Below are 17,373 nucleotides of genomic sequence, written 5' to 3'. Positions count from 1 at the left end.
GGATGCTCTTACCTGGTTGGAAATAGTTGGTATCATGTACTCCCTTCGTCCCAAAACAAATCAACTTTTTAATTTTTAGATATAATGTCTGACTTTTCATCTTACTCAAAAAGTTTTACGACTAATAATTTTATTTTATTAGATAATAATATGAATAAAAATTTGCAAATTTTTCAAATAAGACGGATGGTCAAACGCTCAATATCTCTTTGGAGGATGGAGAGATCATCCAAATATGAAGGTTCTCTTTAAATATGGATGACATCTAAAAATAGATGATAGGATAGTCGTTCTGTTAGAGCTTAATTTGTAATCTTCATTCTCTATTTTATTAGATAATAACATAGATGAGCTGTTGGGGATGCTCTTACCTGGTTGAAAATAGTTGGTATCATGTACTCCCTTCATCCCAAAACAAATCAACTTCACTTTTCAGTTTTAAGATATAATGTTTTACTTTTCGTCTTACTCAAAAAGTTTTACGACTAATAATTTTATTTTTATTAGATAATAACATGAATAGTGCTTTATGTGTGACTATTTTTTTAAAAATAAATTTGCAAATTTTTTAAATAAGACGGATGGTCAAACGCTCAGTATAAAAACCGAAAAATTGAGTTTTTTTTTGGAACGGAGGGAGTAAGTACGTATGTATGTGAACTGATCAGCGTCCAAAAGGCAAAGTGAGTGAGAGAGGGGGAGAAAAGCTTCGTTTTCCGTGGCCATGGCGATAAGGTCGAACGATACTGTGCTTGTCACGTAGCCGTTCACTGGTGGCACGCAAGTGGGGTGTTTGCCTAGGAGGAAGAGAAGGGCCATGTCGCCACGCTCGGTCGATCCACAGCCTCGACCTCGAGCAGAAGCTGCTTAGGTTTGCGCGATGGGACGGACTCGATCGAACTGAGGGCGCCGCGACCGTATCAGCGAGGTTGCAGGGGCGACATAGAACAAAAGTCACTCACTCACTTACTTTTCTTTTTAGTTTTTAAATTAAGTTTAAACTGTGTAGGTCTATGAGTTTAGCTCAAGAGAGATGTATAGAAATTAATATTAACTTAAAAAATTTTCTGAATCGAATGTCTGAAAACCCCTCGTCACTTTAGCTCCGCCCAAGAGCTAGGTTAGGATGTAACTCTGTTTCATATTATAAAATACATCTTAAGTGATAATAAATCCATCTCTATATATAACATGTAAGTGATAATAAATCCATCTCTATATATAACATGTATTAATATATAAATAAATCTAAGAATAATCGAAACAACATCCTGTAACATGATGTGAGTAAGTCTGTTTCTCAGCATCTCTTTTTGATTATCACCGATAAGTTTTTTAAGCTTTTAAAGGTATGTTTAGTATAAAAGATTTAAATATAAAAGTTAACTGGCAGGGTGGTTCGTGTATTTGCCTAGCTAGATTTACTTTATGCCTTTGTCTGCACTACAATTTTAGAACATTTTCTATTTTTATGATTTAAATTTTGTTCTAAAATATTGTCATTTTTAACACTAGTCATAATATTATTGGTTCCATCAATCAATATGCACCCAAATCTATCAATTTCTTGATTTCTTATTTATTGAGGGACAACATAAGTTTTTATCCTTAACCATAATTCACGCTTCTCCAATTCAACATTTCCGGTCGTTTTAGACATAACCTCAATTACCAATTGGACATTGAATGAGGAACATATTTCCCGGTCTTCCCATATGAAATTTGTTGAAGTGCTCCTACTGGTCGTCAAGAAAGCATGCTCAAACTTTTATAATTTTAACTATAAATAAATTTTAAAATATTTACCTTAAAAACATGTAGAACATATCATAAAATATATTTCAACATAATCACATATTTATGTGTGTATATATATAATTAATAAAAATAGTGGTAATTTTTCTTGGGAGTTTGTGTCCTTGTCTAAAATACAAGTACCATGTTTCTTTTAAAATAAGTACATTTCTACTATCCAAACTTTATCTGATATTAAGTCACCCTCATCTTTTAGCTTTTCGTTTATGTTTATAAACCAAATTTTAAATTTTTAAACTTAAATTTGAAATTTTGAAATTGATTTAAATATTTTCCATCATAGTTTATTTGCAATCTTGGCTTTTAAATCACTAACAACACGTACATAGAAGTTTTAATCATAAATTATTTTCTATTTGTAAATATGGTATTTGTATTTTCATTTCACAAGCAAAAAAGATAAGCCCAAGTGTACCCGTAAGGTACAGTAGTTGTCTTATTAATCAACTCAAATCAAAAGTTTTTCCTATTCTACCTCTCAACTAACCGGTAGTCACCATCCTCCTCAAACAAGAGGTACTTAAAGATATTTTTTCTTTGATCCTAGTTTATGATTTTAATAATTGAAATACAGGTAATATGGACTTAGAGAGTACTACGAAATCAGATATTAAAGAAAATATAAAAAATATTGTTAAAACAGAAGATAGCCATAATAGCAAATGGTCACCAACCCGAGAGATTAGCAGCCTCGTCTTTTCATTTATATTTAAATTTCTACTTAAATTTAAAATTAATTTTAGATTTAGTTATTATTGTTTACTTTTAATTTTTTGTTTTTGCTAGTAATTACTTAAGAACATATATATGAAAATTTTATTCCCAAGTTAATTTTTATTCCTAAAAATAAGTCATCTCGTTTTTTCAGTTAAAAAACAAACAATCACCACCCCGAGCTTTGGGTTGCATCGAGTTGGCGGTCTAGCTCTCTCGCTTCCGAAACGGGCTGACCTGACCCGGGGCTTGAGCTCGCCCAAGCGATCAAATAAGTTTGACTCGCGGCACGGCGACCACCAACCACGCACGCCGCTCTTGACTCGGTTGCTCGGTGCGCCCGGTCCACCCCATCAATCCACCGCCCGCGGCGGCAGCGCACTGGCAAAGGCAATCAATCGGCCGCGCGCGTATTGGCGTGGCGCTGCTGCTGCTGCTGCTGCGTGCTGCGTCGGATGCGCGTTGGAAGCAGCCGCGTGCTACATGTGCTGCTTATGCCCACGAGGCCACGACCACGTACGAGCTCGATCCACCGTGGTCACCGGTCAGAGCAGAGCGACCCAAGTGCACCGTTCCGTTCGTTCAGTGGGCCGCCCAGCGCCCATGATTGCTACTCCGACCTGCCAATGGCACACCTGCATTTCCGTCTCGACCATACTCTTCCAGGTCGCAGATGCAGACGAAGGCGAGATATTTTGGGCGCGCTTCCTCCTCAAACTGCAGGCTCCCTGCATAAACTCTTCTCTTTTTGGACGACCAGAACAGCTACCACCTTTTTGACTTGAAATGTGCCTAGACTTGCCTGCTAGGGTAACGACTAACGAGATAGTTACTCCATCCGTTCTTTTTTTTAATCGATGTAGCTGAGTTTTGAACCATTTTTCTTAATCAAAAATTTTATGTAAATATGCAAAATTATATGTAATACTTAAAGTATCTTTAGTAATAAATAAAATCACAATAAAATAATTAATAATTATATAATTTTTTTAATAAAACAAATTATTATAACATAGATATAAAAATCAATTACGTCAACTAAACAAACGAAGGGGGTCAGTTCACGCCCGGACGAGCCTGGTCAATATTGGCACGATTGTTTTTTGTGAGAAAAAACGAAATGACATCTTGGCATAGTCACTGGTTGACAACAACAAGAGGACACCAGCTCACCATCAGCGACACTTTGGTTAATCGATCAGTCATGGCCAGCCTTTCTTTCACGAAAGTTACTGCTAGGAGGGGTGAAAAATCCATCTCTGTTCTGGATGGACAAGTACAAACGGACTCGTTCAGAAAAGACCAGCTCACAATCTTGGATCTTTCACGCCAAACCTCCAAACCTGTGCACAGTATATAATACTAGTACCAATAGATTCTCGGGTTAAGATTTTTATAAAAACATCACATCAAAACTTTAAACACACATTTAGAATATTAAATTTAGTCTAATTACAAAATAAATTTCAGATTCCGCCTGAAAACCACGAGACGAATCTTTTGAGTCTAATTAATCCGTCATTTAACACATGTTGGTTACTGTAGCACTTATGACTAATCATGTCTTAATTAGACTCAAAAGATTCGTCTCACTATTTTCTCTATAACTGTGTAATTAGTTTTAATATTTATATATATTTAATGATTCATTTAGATGTTTAAAAATTTAATGTGATATTTTTTAGAAAAATTTTGGGAACTGAACGGGGCTAAAAAAACTCAAACTATAAAGCAGCGAAAAGAGACGATAAGGATTCACGCGGAGAAGACTACTACTTATCAGGTAAACGTAAACGAAAGCAGTGCACAAGCACTTTTCGCACACGTTGAATGGATTTGCTAGTTTGCTGCGCTTTTGCTGATCTCAGTGCTGCTGACCTTTTCGCCGTGTTCGCCTCCATGATATGTTGCTTCAGTCGTTCGGATTCATACGGTCGATTGGCATATACAGGGTGATGTTTGGCTTATTCAGGAAACAAATCAGTCGGTATATTTGTAAACATAAAAAATTTATGTATAAAACTTTTGTATACTTGCTTTTAGCGATCTGAAAGACAAGATTGAAAAATAAATTACGACGAAAAACTCAAATTCTATCCTATATTTAAACTTAAAGATTTAAATTTCGACTTATAAGCATAAGAAGAAATAAAAAGATGAGCATCGCAATCACGGAGAAGCTAGCGATCCAGAATTTCAGATCTATACGTCTAGGGCAACGGTGACCACGACCAGTACTCAATGTTTTGACCCTTTTTTTTCCAAGCCAGCGAACGAATGTCACGAACGGGGGTGCTGGTCAAACACTCCAGCCAACTCAGCCGGTCCCACATGTCAGTCACTATGCATGTCCACGTCACTCGTGTAGTCGTGTGCCTGCAACTCGATCACCGGCCATCAATTCAGAAATACGCAACTGACAGAGATGAGAAATTAGAGTGCAGTTTCAGTCTAGGGGAGGGTCTTAATCAGTTGTTGCTCTGATATGTCTGACCTGACAATATGCTTCAGGTCCTAAGTAGTGCAGTGCACATTTGAGGAAGAAAGCTTAGGTAGCTTCTTAAGGCCACAATTAATTAATTGCACAAGTAGCAGGATCATTCAGAGATTCGTCTCAACGTATTCAGGGTTTCAGACTTTCAGGTCGATCTGGGGTGTCATCTAGCACTAGGTTCATTCAACCAACGCGTATATGGACGCAACGACAACTCGCGTGTTATTATTCCAAGAAATCAGTCGGGTGTATGTGTATGTGTGTGTGTGTGTGTGTGTGTTTTTACCGTTTTATCTCTGTTCTTCAGAGGAATCAGTCACCTGTGTTACAGTTGTTCTTTCAGAGTTCAAGATTCAGAGATTGGGGACGCTAGAAATGTGAGTAGTATACCATGGGTCATCCAATATTGATGACGCCCTCTCTTCCAAATTGAAGAACTAGTAGTTTGTTTACGAATCTAGTTAGTAATCAACACACCAAAAAAAAACGCTGATAATACTATTTAAAGAGAGAACTTGTAGCCCTGATGTATGGCCCATCGTTTCGCTTATGCTTATTTGTATGACTTATTAGCAACTAAAAATTAATTCATGGGTGAAACTTTTATATGTATGTCCGTAAATATTTAAAAGCAAATATTGTAAAATAAGCTATGATAAAATGTTAAGTTTGAAATTAAGTTGTAAAACTCAATTTTTTGGGTTATAAACATAAATTAAGTAGGAAAAGATGTTATATGTGTAATAGCCCAAATAAACTGTTCAAGACCTCAACAAATTTGGCCAAGTCGATGTGGCCCATCAGTAGGTTGGGCCTCATCTAATCAAAAAATTGGGCCAAAAATCTTAGGCCCATTTTTTTCTGCGCTTTGTCAAAAGGAGACAAACTTTGATCAAGGCCTATAATTAATCCATTAGAAGGTGAGCTTGTCAGTCCAGAAAAGTATAACCAAAACAAAACAAAACAAAACAAAATGAGTTATTAGATGGACTTGATTCTGACTCAAAATCAGAATATAGATGGATAAATACAGGTTACTTTCGGGAGATAGGTAGCCGGCACCTTCACAAATCTCACCTAAATACGCCATTTTATCTCTCCCAACGTTGACATCTCTCTTCCTCCTCCTCCAGCCACATTCACCGTGCCGTCCATGGCCAAATTGGGCCCCTTTTTTTAGGTCGCTATGACATAGATAGATAGATAGCAGCGCCCTCTGGACAATGGCGATCGAGTTCTCCTCTCCCTTTCTCCCACCAAACCCTCCAACATCATTTTTATCCCCCTTTTCCACATGCCTCCAAAAAGAATAAATTGAAAAAAAATACGTCATCTTTATTTCTATCATGTGATGTCATTGATCTTTTTTTCTATATGTTTAACCATTCGTAAGATTAAAAGACTTATTTAATTATTATTTATCAGTTTATGATTGGATTTATTGGTAAATGTATTTTAGTTATAACTTATATTTTTGCATATTTGCATAAGATATTTGAATACCACGAATGATTAAACATGTGCTAAAAATTCAATATTATCATCTATTAAAATAGGTAGTGAGCATCATTTTTCGTGTGCATGATTAATCCATAACCCGAGTATCTTTATCCATATTAATACGTCACAAAGGCATTATTTTTTACATGTACAGAGTAACTAATGGTGTGACGAAGGAAATAGCACAGGTTGGATGATAGATTCACTGAATTTATCAACAAGACAGGATAAAATGTGGTGTGGAAATGTCATCTGCTAGTGCGTATATAGAAGAATAAAATCTAGCTCTTCCATCATGTCAAGAGAGCGACATGCGCTCTCAAGAACACTTCTTCTTCTACCTCTTCCATGGCGCAAAGTATGTAGCACAAAGCTAGTTCTTGAGCACTAGCTCGATCGAGAGCTAGTGCTGCAGGGTTCTCTTCTTCAACCTAGAATCTATGGTGTTTCTGAGCAATGCACTTGCTCTGATCGGCCAAGCTTAATAATCGCGATATTTATTAATTTATTAATTTATTATCGGTGGTCGTCGTCGTCGATCCATGGAGTCCAATGGCGGCGGCGCACCGCGGCGGCTGCTGGCGCGGAGCGCTACCACAACGGCGTCACGCCCCGGCGCCGGCGCGTTCGTGTACGACGGGATGCGCCCGGCGCCGCTCTTCTCGTCGACCAACTTCGCGCGGTCCCTCCGCAAGGCGGCGTCGTTCGCCGGCGACAGCAAGAAGCACAGCGGCGGCGACGAAGGCGCGAAGGCCCCGCCACGGCGGGCGCTGAGCAGCAAGGAGAACAACGTCTACGGTAACGGCGCCGTGGACGCGGCCGCCGCCTTGCCTTCGCCCGGGCGCCGGTCGTTGCACGAGCCTGGAGCGGCCGCCTCGAGGGGGAGCCCGTGGGAGCCGGCGAGGCGGCCGAGGCGGAGCCCCGCGGGGTCGTCGTCGTCTCCGCCGGAGGAAGTCGGGAGCACGAGGGGATCGGCGGTGCTGAGGGACATGATGACGCGGAAGAAGGAGGAGCCCGAGAAGGAGGAGGCGGCGCACCGCGCCCGCATGCTCACCGCGCGTCTGCTCCAGTGGCGCTTCGCCAACGCCCGCATGGAGAAGGCCATGGCCCGCGCTACCTCCGCCGCCGAGGTAACACCGTAACTCCGATCGCCATGGATGCGCGCAGCTCGCTCCCATAGACTTCTTTCCGACGCGCGCCATGCATGCACGCAGAACAAGCTGTTCTACACGTGGCTGCGCGTGGCGGAGCTGCGGAACATCCAGGCGGCGAAGCGGATCGTGGCGCAGCGGCGGCGGCAGAAGCTGAAGCTGGCCAGGCTGCTCCGCCCGCAGCTCCCGCTGCTCGCCTCGTGGGACCCGCTCGCCAAGCCGCACTCCGACGCCGTCGCCGACCTCGCCGGCGTCCTCGCCGCCGCCTGCACCGCCGTCCCCTTAGCCGACGGCGCCCAAGTACACACACTCTCCTCTCATGTGCATTCCTCTCCGACACTTTCAACCATGGACCGATTGCTCAGCTCGAAATTGCTCTTTGCAGGGCGGCGTGGAGAGCTTGCACGACGCCATGTTCGCGTGCGTCGGCACCGTGAACGAGATCGAAGCCAACGCCGACACGTTCTTCACCACGGTACACACGCGCGCTTAACTGCTTAATCAATGGAGATATCTCTCCGCTATTCTTTTTATTCGACAACTTTAACTTTTGTTTTTACGTTTAACTATTTACATTATTAAAAAATATAATAATTATTTTTTTGTGATTTATTATATTTAAAAAATAAAAATAATTTATATTTCTACCTATTTGAAAAAAAATTTTAATTAGATAAACAACCAAACGTACATAAAAAACTAATGACATTAAATAAAAAGCTGGAGAGGGCGCTTACCCCTATTATATTCGTTTTATATTATAAAATGTTCTGATTCTCGTTAAATTCATATAGACACTAGGCACATATAAGATGCTTTGATCCTCGTTAAACTCGTATTGATGGTAATGAATATAGACACACATACAAGATATATTTATTGATTTATTAATAAATATAGGTGGAGTTAAAACATTTTATAATATGAACGGAGGATACATGTATATGAATTCAGATGCAATTAGGAATTCTTATGTTGAATCCTTTTTGGATGGTGAACTGTTTCACCGTTGATCGATCAGGCAGGAGTGACGAGCAGCGCGCTGGAGGAGCTCGCGACGACGATCAAGCAGGAGGTGGAGGGCCTTCAGGAAGCCATGAGGCTGGCAAGGATCGTCACTAGCTTGCAGGTTGGTAAATTGTCGTTTTAAGCTAGGGTTTGTGAGTGATGCCTCGGTCTCACCAGAAGCAAATTTTAGTCTAGTCTACTAAGATAAGTACTTTTGCACCACTAAGATTTTGATTGATTGTCAGGTACTCCATTTCTGATTACTCCAGCACTATATAGTGCTGCCTGGCAGCCTACTCCACTTCTCTTTTCGGATTAAAAACGAAAGCTTCTGAATTGTTTGTCAGCTAGTAGTAGTACATGTACTACTCTCCCTTTGCTCAATTCTTTTTGTTGAATGCTGAAAAATTAAGGCTCTGTTTGGAGTAGTTGAAAAATTAAGGCTCTGTTGGAGTAGCTTCTGACGGCTGCAACTTCCTCCAGAATTTCTAGCTCAGCTCTATCAAACGGTCCAGATTTTGTGTGGATTCTGATAATCTATAGTAATATAATTCAGAAAAATGAGCTAGAAGCCAAAACCTGGGATACCCTGCTTAATTCAATTGCTAATCAAACACATTCATTACTAATTCCATGGCTCTGTTTCTGTTGGACTGCAGGTTCAGGAAGTCAGCCTCCGGGCAAACTTAATTCAGGCAAAGCAGAAGCTTGACATGGGATCAAATGGAGCATCAGCACCAGGAATTACAACATCTGGTTGGTGTTTCTGATTTCATCAAATGACGGAGCAGAGTAAACTCATCATTCGGCCACCATAAATTAAGATGCAAGAATTGCATCATCATTGTCACGGACTGACGGGTGATCTGATCAAACCGACCTTACTGATGTTTTCTTGTGTGTGTCTGAAACAAGTAAATTAAACAAATAGAAGATGACCAAGAAATTAAAGATAAGACATGGTCCCCTTCTCAGCCGGTTGCAGTAATTTCCGAGGTAAATGTTCAGTTTGTTGGAAAGGGCACTAATTCGTTGGTCTATTCATGTCCATGAATGTTCATGGATGTTATCCCCCTCGATCAATATATGTATCTGTGTAGTAGATCACAGTTTGTGGATAGAGCTTGAGTTACTCCATGGGTATACAATAAGCATGTTCAGTATTCAGAAATGTAACATCAGTTCTTCCTTTAAGGGCTTGTCTATAAATACACATGCAACTGTTGTTTGAATTTCTCAATATTCAGGGTTTCCCCACTAAAATATATTTCTTTTTTTTCTTAAGAAAAGCTACTACTCCAGTATCCAATTTCATCGGAATGAAACTGCCAAAAAGAAAAGAAACTGGAGCTGTGTTCATAGTAAATTACAGCATAAATAGGAAAGTGTAAATGGGCCTCTTAATGGGCCGCCTCCTTGCTTTGCTAGCACAGACCAAAAGGTGGCCCGGCCCATTATGTTCCCTTTTAGCACAAATCGGCCTCTGTGAGGCCCAGCACAAGCAGCGGCGTGTAAACCTCGCCCGTGAGCAGCAACTTGCAAGAGTTGCACTGCAGCCATGCAAAAAAAAAAAAATCTGTGTGCAGAGACTGCAGAGCACATTGGCCGAGGCGGATGTTGGCGTATCCACGAACACAGACAAGATTATTCTTGCACTGCTCATATGCATGATGCATCTGGCCATTTTTAGCTGCAGCACTGAACCATTCATGTTGACAAGAGAATTTTTGCAAAACCTGGATCAATTGTTCCGGTGCCATCTTTTGAATTCGAAACAGGGAAAAACTAAACGAGGCATACAACGACACGAACTGGCAAACAAAACACACACACACAAATATGCATCAAAGATACGATGCCATGCACTACCTACACCACAACGACGACTCAATTCGAAACAGGGACCTTGTTGGCAACGACGACGACGACATTAATGTAGATTATTAAGGACTCGCAGATCAAGAAGATGTGAAATGCTTAGCTAACAATGGCGGATGGAAATGTTGTATGATGGGATGGTGATTGATTAGGAGCACATGAAGCCGGTGGGGATGCCCTTGCCGCAGAAGTTGAGGATGAGGCTGAGGTGGACGGGGAGGTTGAGGTTGATGCCCAGCACGTTGGCCTTGATGGCGGTGCACAGGCACACCGCCGCCTCCAGGTCGACCAGCCCGTTCAGCAGCGGGCAGCACGGCTCCGTCGCCGGCACGCCGACCTTCGCCTTTATCAGGTCCAGCACGTTCGCGCACACCCCCAGCTTCAGCGCGTCCGCCGGGCACTTCCCGTACCACCCGCTCGTCGACGGCACGCCACCGTACCCACCACCACCGCCGCTGCCTCCTCCGTAGCCTCCGCCTCCGCTGCCGCCGCCTCCACTCCCGCCTCCGTATCCGCCGCCGCCACTGCTGCCGCCGCTGTGGCCATGGCTGCCACCGCCGCCGCCGCCGCAGTAGGGGCAGGCGCTGGTCACGGCGAAGAGGAGGAGGTTGAGGGCGAGGAAGAGGGCACAGGAAACCGACGTCCTCGACGCCATTGGTGGCTGGCTAGCTAGCTAGCTACCTCACGAGCTGTACTGCGCTAGCTAGTGCGTGAGCTGAGGCTCCAACTGGGAGATCGCCGCCTTATATAGAGATATCACCGGTGGCTAGCTACGTACCAACGGAGCTAGCTAAGTACGTATTCTATAGAGATTAATGGTAAATTAAGTATATATATCGTTCGCTCTGTCGATCTTGGGGAGACGGGCCAAATGCGACAAGAAGCCGTGACCGGATAACGCACATGCATGCATCCAGAGGCGCAGAGATGGCCGGCGCGCTAGCTGCTAGCTTCGACCCGTGGGCTGGCCTGGCCGGCTCCATGCATGATTTTTTTGCTTGACCTTGGCAGGTGTGTGGAGGAGGAAGACGATGGGTGACAGCGGTGTCACTTTGGAGCTTTACTTGCTTTTACTGCAGAACTAATCGGTAGATCGATGCAAGGAGCTAGCTCGCTAGTCGATCAGTGTTTTTTTTTTGGGAACGAATCGATCAGTGTAAATTAATTAATGTACGAGTTAAGCACAGTATCCCTAGGCGCAAATGAGCAGTTTAATCCACGGTCGGTTTGTACGTACGTCTAGCTAGCTCACTCTCCCAATCAGGCTAGCTAGGTTAATTGAACTTATATATTTGTGTACATATAATCATATATATACGTCCTCCATATAGTACGTATTCTACAATGGGTTCACGGGATGGATACAGTTTCCGGTACATGTTACTGCATGTTCATCGACCGACACGGCGATCGATCGATTGACGGTGCTGCAGTGTTCCCAGTAGAGCTAGCTGCCGTACGTACCTGCACGTACAGAAGGCTGCTCCAAGCGACTCAACATCTTTGCTCTACTCATCGTGTTTCGCCTCAGTTTGTCGTTGGGTGTGCCGACATGTCTCTTTTGCCCCAAAAAACGGGGTAATTCGTCCTCTTCTCCACCCAACGTCACGCAAAAATCACCGTTTACTCTCTACCCTACATCAGATAAAAACCACCGATTTCACCAAAACTAGAAAAAATCAAGTGAAATCTTAAAACAAGAACTATTCTTTTTTATGGGCATGAGCACTTATATATTCCATATTATATGGGTCTGTTACAATACACGAGTATATTACTCCTGTATAAGAATATCTGACAAGTGTGATAGACTGAATGACGTTGATGTGAAATTCTTCTAATGATAATCACCATGGAATATGTTAGGAAAAATAGACATCACGATATAGATACAAATTTTCACATGAAAAAATCTTATGAAAAGAACATGTTCGCGAATTAACAATAAACACTATGATCGGATGATTACAATACAGGGAATAAGCCATCATATCATTCAATTCCGTATAACTTACTAGAGATATATCTATACTATTTAAAAGCAGAGTATTTCGTCCATCCTATCGATCCCACGTTACGTAAAAACTATAGTTTTAAGAAAAAAAGGAAAAACAAGTGATTACTTTAAGAAAACCATTTATTTTCTCCGTGGGCATGTGCATGTGGTCCATTATGGGCTGTTTCTTTTTTTTTCTTTTGGCATGTGTAGTTTATCATTAATTTTATGAGCTTGTTGCAATGCACAGATACATTAATACTAATAAATAAAATCTAAGAGTCGTAATATAAAAAGGTTTAGAAGATGGTCTTATCCCTTATATATATAATATATCACATCTCGAAATTGGATATATGTAACAAAAATATATTTTCTTTATAGGACCAATTTGATAATATTTGTAGATATAATAGTTTTAACTTTCAAAAGTAATATTGCGATCCCATGTAGAATGTACGAATGTAACTATTTTGTCCTTGGGTCTCTAACTTTTTGGAAGGCTATTATTGTAGAAAAAAGTCATATCAATGAGGGAGAAAAATCGTCCAATAATAAATATTATAAGTCTAACACATAATCGTTCACCTTAAAATATCTCCATTTTTTTTGTTACTTATTGTACCAACACTTCAATAAATTTTTAATGAGGTAATAAAGGATTTGCTGCATGTCTATATCTATTTTAAAAGTACATTTGGCAGGGACCTGGTGTATGCATGTTGAATATATTCTTTTTAGAGAACGATATTTTTTTTACCTGGCCTCTATATCCAACCGGACGGAATTCGGGAACTTAGCCCGAGCAGGGAAACCAGCCCCTCAAATATCCAATCTGAAATACATGCGCCTATGTAGATTTGAACTAGTACCTTGGGTGCAATTCAGGTCACCGCAACCATTGGGCTAAATATAATTAAATGTTTTCATGAAATATTAAAATATAGAGCTATAAATATTTTATCTGCAATTTTTTGTGAAACAAATATGAGCTGTTTTTCTCAATGGGAGGCATGACGCGTGTTTTTGGAGCCGAGCAGCGACATTGAAAAATCTGACACAACGTCTCTTCTTAATTCCGCTGATCCCACGTCGTCGTCCACCGTCCACGGCACCGGCGAAGCCCGGATGCCGCTCGCGCGGACGGTGGCCGTGGTGGGCGCCGGCGCGGCGGGCCTGGTGGCGGCGCGCGAGCTGCTCCGCGAGGGCCACGCCGTCACGGTGTTCGAGCGGTCGGCCCGCGTCGGCGGCACCTGGGCCTACGACCCGCGCTCCGACCCGGACCCGCTCGGCCTCGACCCGGCCTCCCCCGCCGCCGCCGCCGCCGTCCACGGCAGCCTCTACGCGTCGCTGCGCACCAACCTGCCGCGCGAGCTCATGGGCTTCTCCGGGTTCGCGCTCGACGGCAGGGTGTTCGCCGGCGACCCGCGCACGTTCCCGGGCCACCGGGAGGTGCTCGCCTTCCTCGACGCCTTCGCCGAGGAGTCCGGCGTCGCCGGCCGCATCAGGCTCCGCGCCGAGGTGGTGCGCGTGGGGCCCCTCGGCGCCGGCGGCCAGGGGGAGAGGTGGGCCGTGGCGTGGCGCGGCGAGGCCGGCGCGGTGGTGGAGGAGGTGTTCGACGCCGTCGTGGTCTGCAACGGCCACTGCACTGTGCCTCTAGTGCCCAAGCTCCGAGGTGAGCTGCCAATGCCATTCAGATTTTCAGATGAGAGAACTGAAAATCTTTCTGGCCTTGAACTCTCAACAAAAAATTCTCTTGCATTCTTGCAGGAATTGGCAATTGGAAGGGGAAGCAAATACACAGCCACAACTTTCGCACTCCTGAACCATTTCAAGATCAGGTACTTTTCCCTTGCTTCCTGTTGGTCGAAGACTCTGTCAATCAATGATAGTAGTAGTGTTTAATTCCGTATATACTATCTTCGTTCTAAAATATATATATTTTTATATTATTTAGTATAGACATGTCAAAATATTTTTTTAGTCATTTTAGTGACCAATTTTTGAATTTTTAATTGGTTAGATTCTCTAAGTATCTGATTGACTATAGGATCATTATAATAATTGAAATCATCGAAGTAAATGCAGAAATGTTTATATTATCATATAAAATTTAAATCTTATAAGTACTCATATTTTATAACGGAGCTAGTACTTTCTTAATTTGCCACAATACAATTCCAGATAAAATTGTGCACTGTTTTCTGCAGATTGTTGTGGTGGTAGGATTAGGAGCAAGCGGAGTAGACATAGCTAGGGAGATCTCAAAAGTTTCCAAGGAAGTGCACATTGCGTCAAGGTACACCCCAGACAAGCTGGGGAGAGTTGAAATGTACCAGAATGTCTGGCTGCATTCAGAGGTTCGAAGCTCTCAACTCTAATTCACTCGTAAACTGCAGCACATATATACTGTATTAACATACATGATAAGCAGGTGGACTGCATCCAAGATGACGGGCAAGTTCGTTTCAGTGAAGGATCAGCAGTGGCAGCAGACACCATTCTTTACTGCACAGGGCAAGATCATCACATCGCACCCAGATTCAGCATGGTTTCAAACTTTCAATGATCCATGGTAGATATCTCTATTGACTGAAGATTGCATTTGGCAGGTATCGCTACCATTTCCCGTTCTTGGACGCCGTGGACGGGGTCACCGTCGACGACAACCGCGTCGGGCCTCTGTACAAGCACGTCTTCCCCCCGAAGCACGCGCCCGGTCTCTCCTTCGTCGGGCTGCCGGCCAAGGTAACATCCATGGACGTACGGCGGCGCCGTCCGGCCGTCTCCGTTGTTCGGAGTTCAGACATCGCGCCACCGTGATAAGATATAATCCATGGCCGCGGCTCGATCACGGCGTGCATGTGCTGCTGCTTGTGGGTGCAGACCATCATATTCCAGTCGTTCGAGCTGGAGTCGAGGTGGGTCGCCCGCGCGCTGTCGGGGCGAGCCGAGCTGCCGGGCGAGGCGGCCATGGCGGCCGCCGTGCAGGAGGACTACCGGCGGATGGAGGCGGCCGGGAAGCCGAAGCGCCACACGCACGCTCTCATGCCTGGCTGGGTACGTACGTCCGTAGCTGCCTCTCGATCGATCGGCCACATTGAGCTCACCGTGTTAGTTACTTCCGGCCGGCCATTGGTGGCGGTGGCCGGCCACAACAACGACGACGCAGGTGGAGTACATGGACTGGGTGGCGGCGCAGGTCGGCGAGCCGCCGATGGAGGCGCGGAGGCGCGAGCTGTACGAGAAGGCTCTCCGGTGCATCTGGTCTATGGACGACAGCTACCGGGACAAGTGGGAAGAAGAAGAAGAGATCGGCGCTCCTGCAGACTCAGAAGAGGTAGGCTAGTTGTCAATTGATGTGTCGAAATGTTTGTAACTTTCTCTCGGATTTAACTTCACTTTAACTCTCTCAGCTATGGATCGAATTCGATTTATGTTCATTGACAGTGAAAAATCGGATATAGGACACCTCTCAACTCTTAATATTACTGCAAATCGACTCCGTGGACAGTTTTTTTGGTGGTTTTATCCTAAATATCACCTATGAGCCATTTTGATCCAGTCTTCTGCATGACATGGAGTCTATGTGATGCTTATATGTCATTCAACATAAATAAATAAATAAGTATGAGATTTATTTTTATTTTTATTTATGTAAAAATTTGGTTAGGTAAAAACTCTATTTTTATTTATTTATAAATCAAACTCTTCCAATAGTTGAGATAGTCAAAATGTAACTTTTCCCTTTCTCATGCAGTCTGAAATTTTTTGGCCCAATTGGTTTAACCCCAACATGACCCATATACTTTAGCACGACGTGCGCTCGTTGGTTTAACCCCAACATGACCCATATGCTAGAACTGATAGTTCTGTGTTTTGGAGAGATAACTCTTGTAACCTTCTATCACATTTAGTGATGGAGGAAGTTAGAACTGTTTAATATATTCATGTTTCCCCAAAAAAAACTGTTTTAAGGCCTTGTTGCCATTTCATTGATAAAATGCGGTAGTGTTACATTTAGAGATTGGGAGTGAGGAGAGGAGTAAGAAGAGAGCTGTAAAAAAGAGAGAAAAGGAGAAAAAGAAAAGATTTGGTTCTCCTCTTGTTGATCTTGATTCTGACCCTGAGCTACAGTGAGTTTCATCGAATGTATATGCTGGCAGAAAAGTATTGTATGTAAGATCCTATTAATCGTTATTAATTACTTCTCAACTAGCAACATTCAGTGATAAATCATTACCTGGTACAGCTTACAGGACTTGGTACCTGGTGATGGAGTTGTTACTGTTGCATCAGCTCGGCTGTATTTGCTGCTAATTATGATTGATGTTCTATCTATGGACTGGACCATCAGATGTTACAAATCAATTTTGTCCACCCTTGGAGTATATTAGTGTGGGCTTTCAATTGGCTTCAGGCCTTCAGTGACTGGGCTATACTCCTCCAACTTTGCGGCCCAGAATTACGCGAACTTTAGTGGATTGGTTTCGTGTCGTGCTTGGCTTGGCTTGGCCCAGACGGGCAACATGTCTTTCTTTTCTTGCATTTTCTTTTTTTGACAATTGTTTGGCTTTTTAATAGGAAAAAGTCAAATAATATATTTGTACATAAAAATTAATTTATGAATAAAATTTTTATATACATATTGCAATCTAAAAGCCAAGACTGAAATATAAATTTTGTTGAAAGCCCCAAAAAATCTACCCCAAATATAAGGTTGAAAATTTAAATTTTGGCTTATAAGTATAAGAACTCATCGTTTCGGTGAACATAGATTACCTTCGAGAGAAAATTTTAGGAAATTTGTATATAGT

General features: G+C 42.7%; 3 protein-coding genes across 5 annotated transcripts; 2 read left to right on the top strand and 1 right to left on the bottom strand.

Moving 5' to 3' along the window:
* Positions 1-6,803: 6,803 nt before the first annotated feature.
* Positions 6,804-9,922, top strand: LOC102716630 (QWRF motif-containing protein 7-like). 2 transcript variants are annotated; one of them, XM_015841867.2, is made up of 5 exons: positions 6,813-7,653; positions 7,738-7,974; positions 8,060-8,149; positions 8,696-8,803; positions 9,342-9,922. In XM_015841867.2, the coding sequence occupies exons 1-5, from the start codon at positions 7,066-7,068 to the stop codon at positions 9,450-9,452; spliced, it is 1,134 nt and encodes a 377-aa protein (XP_015697353.2). In that variant the 5' UTR covers positions 6,813-7,065; the 3' UTR covers positions 9,453-9,922. The 2 variants fall into 2 exon arrangements, with proteins under 2 accessions (XP_040384414.1, XP_015697353.2); XM_040528480.1 differs by lacking the exon at positions 9,342-9,922 and having other exon boundaries at positions 6,804-7,653; positions 8,700-8,787.
* Positions 9,923-10,382: 460 nt separating this feature from the next.
* Positions 10,383-11,255, bottom strand: LOC102716352 (14 kDa proline-rich protein DC2.15-like). Its single transcript, XM_006662526.3, has one exon. It carries the CDS (start codon positions 11,213-11,215, stop codon positions 10,709-10,711), a length of 507 nt encoding a protein of 168 aa, XP_006662589.2. The 5' UTR covers positions 11,216-11,255; the 3' UTR covers positions 10,383-10,708.
* Positions 11,256-13,626: 2,371 nt separating this feature from the next.
* Positions 13,627-17,075, top strand: LOC102716073 (flavin-containing monooxygenase FMO GS-OX-like 2). Of its 2 annotated transcripts, none has more exons than XM_015841588.2 (8): positions 13,627-14,231; positions 14,327-14,397; positions 14,767-14,916; positions 14,991-15,073; positions 15,169-15,304; positions 15,443-15,616; positions 15,729-15,896; positions 16,809-17,075. In XM_015841588.2, exons 1-8 carry the CDS (start codon positions 13,685-13,687, stop codon positions 16,830-16,832), a joined length of 1,353 nt encoding a protein of 450 aa, XP_015697074.2. In that variant the 5' UTR covers positions 13,627-13,684; the 3' UTR covers positions 16,833-17,075. The 2 variants fall into 2 exon arrangements, with proteins under 2 accessions (XP_015697074.2, XP_040384081.1); XM_040528147.1 differs by lacking the exon at positions 16,809-17,075 and adding an exon at positions 15,973-16,101.
* The last annotated feature ends 298 nt before the right edge of the window (positions 17,076-17,373 follow it).

Source organism: Oryza brachyantha, chromosome 10 (genome assembly GCF_000231095.2).
Source record: "Oryza brachyantha chromosome 10, ObraRS2, whole genome shotgun sequence".
NCBI lineage: Eukaryota > Viridiplantae > Streptophyta > Magnoliopsida > Poales > Poaceae > Oryza > Oryza brachyantha.
Note: the sequence above shows the minus strand (reverse complement) of the source record. Positions and strands in the feature narration are given on the sequence as shown.

Excerpts from the sequence above, each read along its gene's own strand:
- LOC102716630 (XM_015841867.2), top strand. The coding sequence starts at position 7,066 with ATGGAGTCCAATGGCGGCGGCGCACCGCGGCGGCTGCTGGCGCGGAGC. Across the intron at positions 7,654-7,737 it reads GCGCTACCTCCGCCGCCGAG|AACAAGCTGTTCTACACGTG; the intron begins GTAACACCGTAA and ends GCATGCACGCAG. Across the intron at positions 8,150-8,695 it reads CCGACACGTTCTTCACCACG|GCAGGAGTGACGAGCAGCGC; the intron begins GTACACACGCGC and ends TTGATCGATCAG.
- LOC102716073 (XM_040528147.1), top strand. The coding sequence starts at position 13,685 with ATGCCGCTCGCGCGGACGGTGGCCGTGGTGGGCGCCGGCGCGGCGGGC. Across the intron at positions 15,074-15,168 it reads ACCATTCTTTACTGCACAGG|GTATCGCTACCATTTCCCGT; the intron begins GCAAGATCATCA and ends TGCATTTGGCAG. Across the intron at positions 15,305-15,442 it reads TCGTCGGGCTGCCGGCCAAG|ACCATCATATTCCAGTCGTT; the intron begins GTAACATCCATG and ends TTGTGGGTGCAG.
- LOC102716352 (XM_006662526.3), bottom strand. The coding sequence starts at position 11,215 with ATGGCGTCGAGGACGTCGGTTTCCTGTGCCCTCTTCCTCGCCCTCAAC.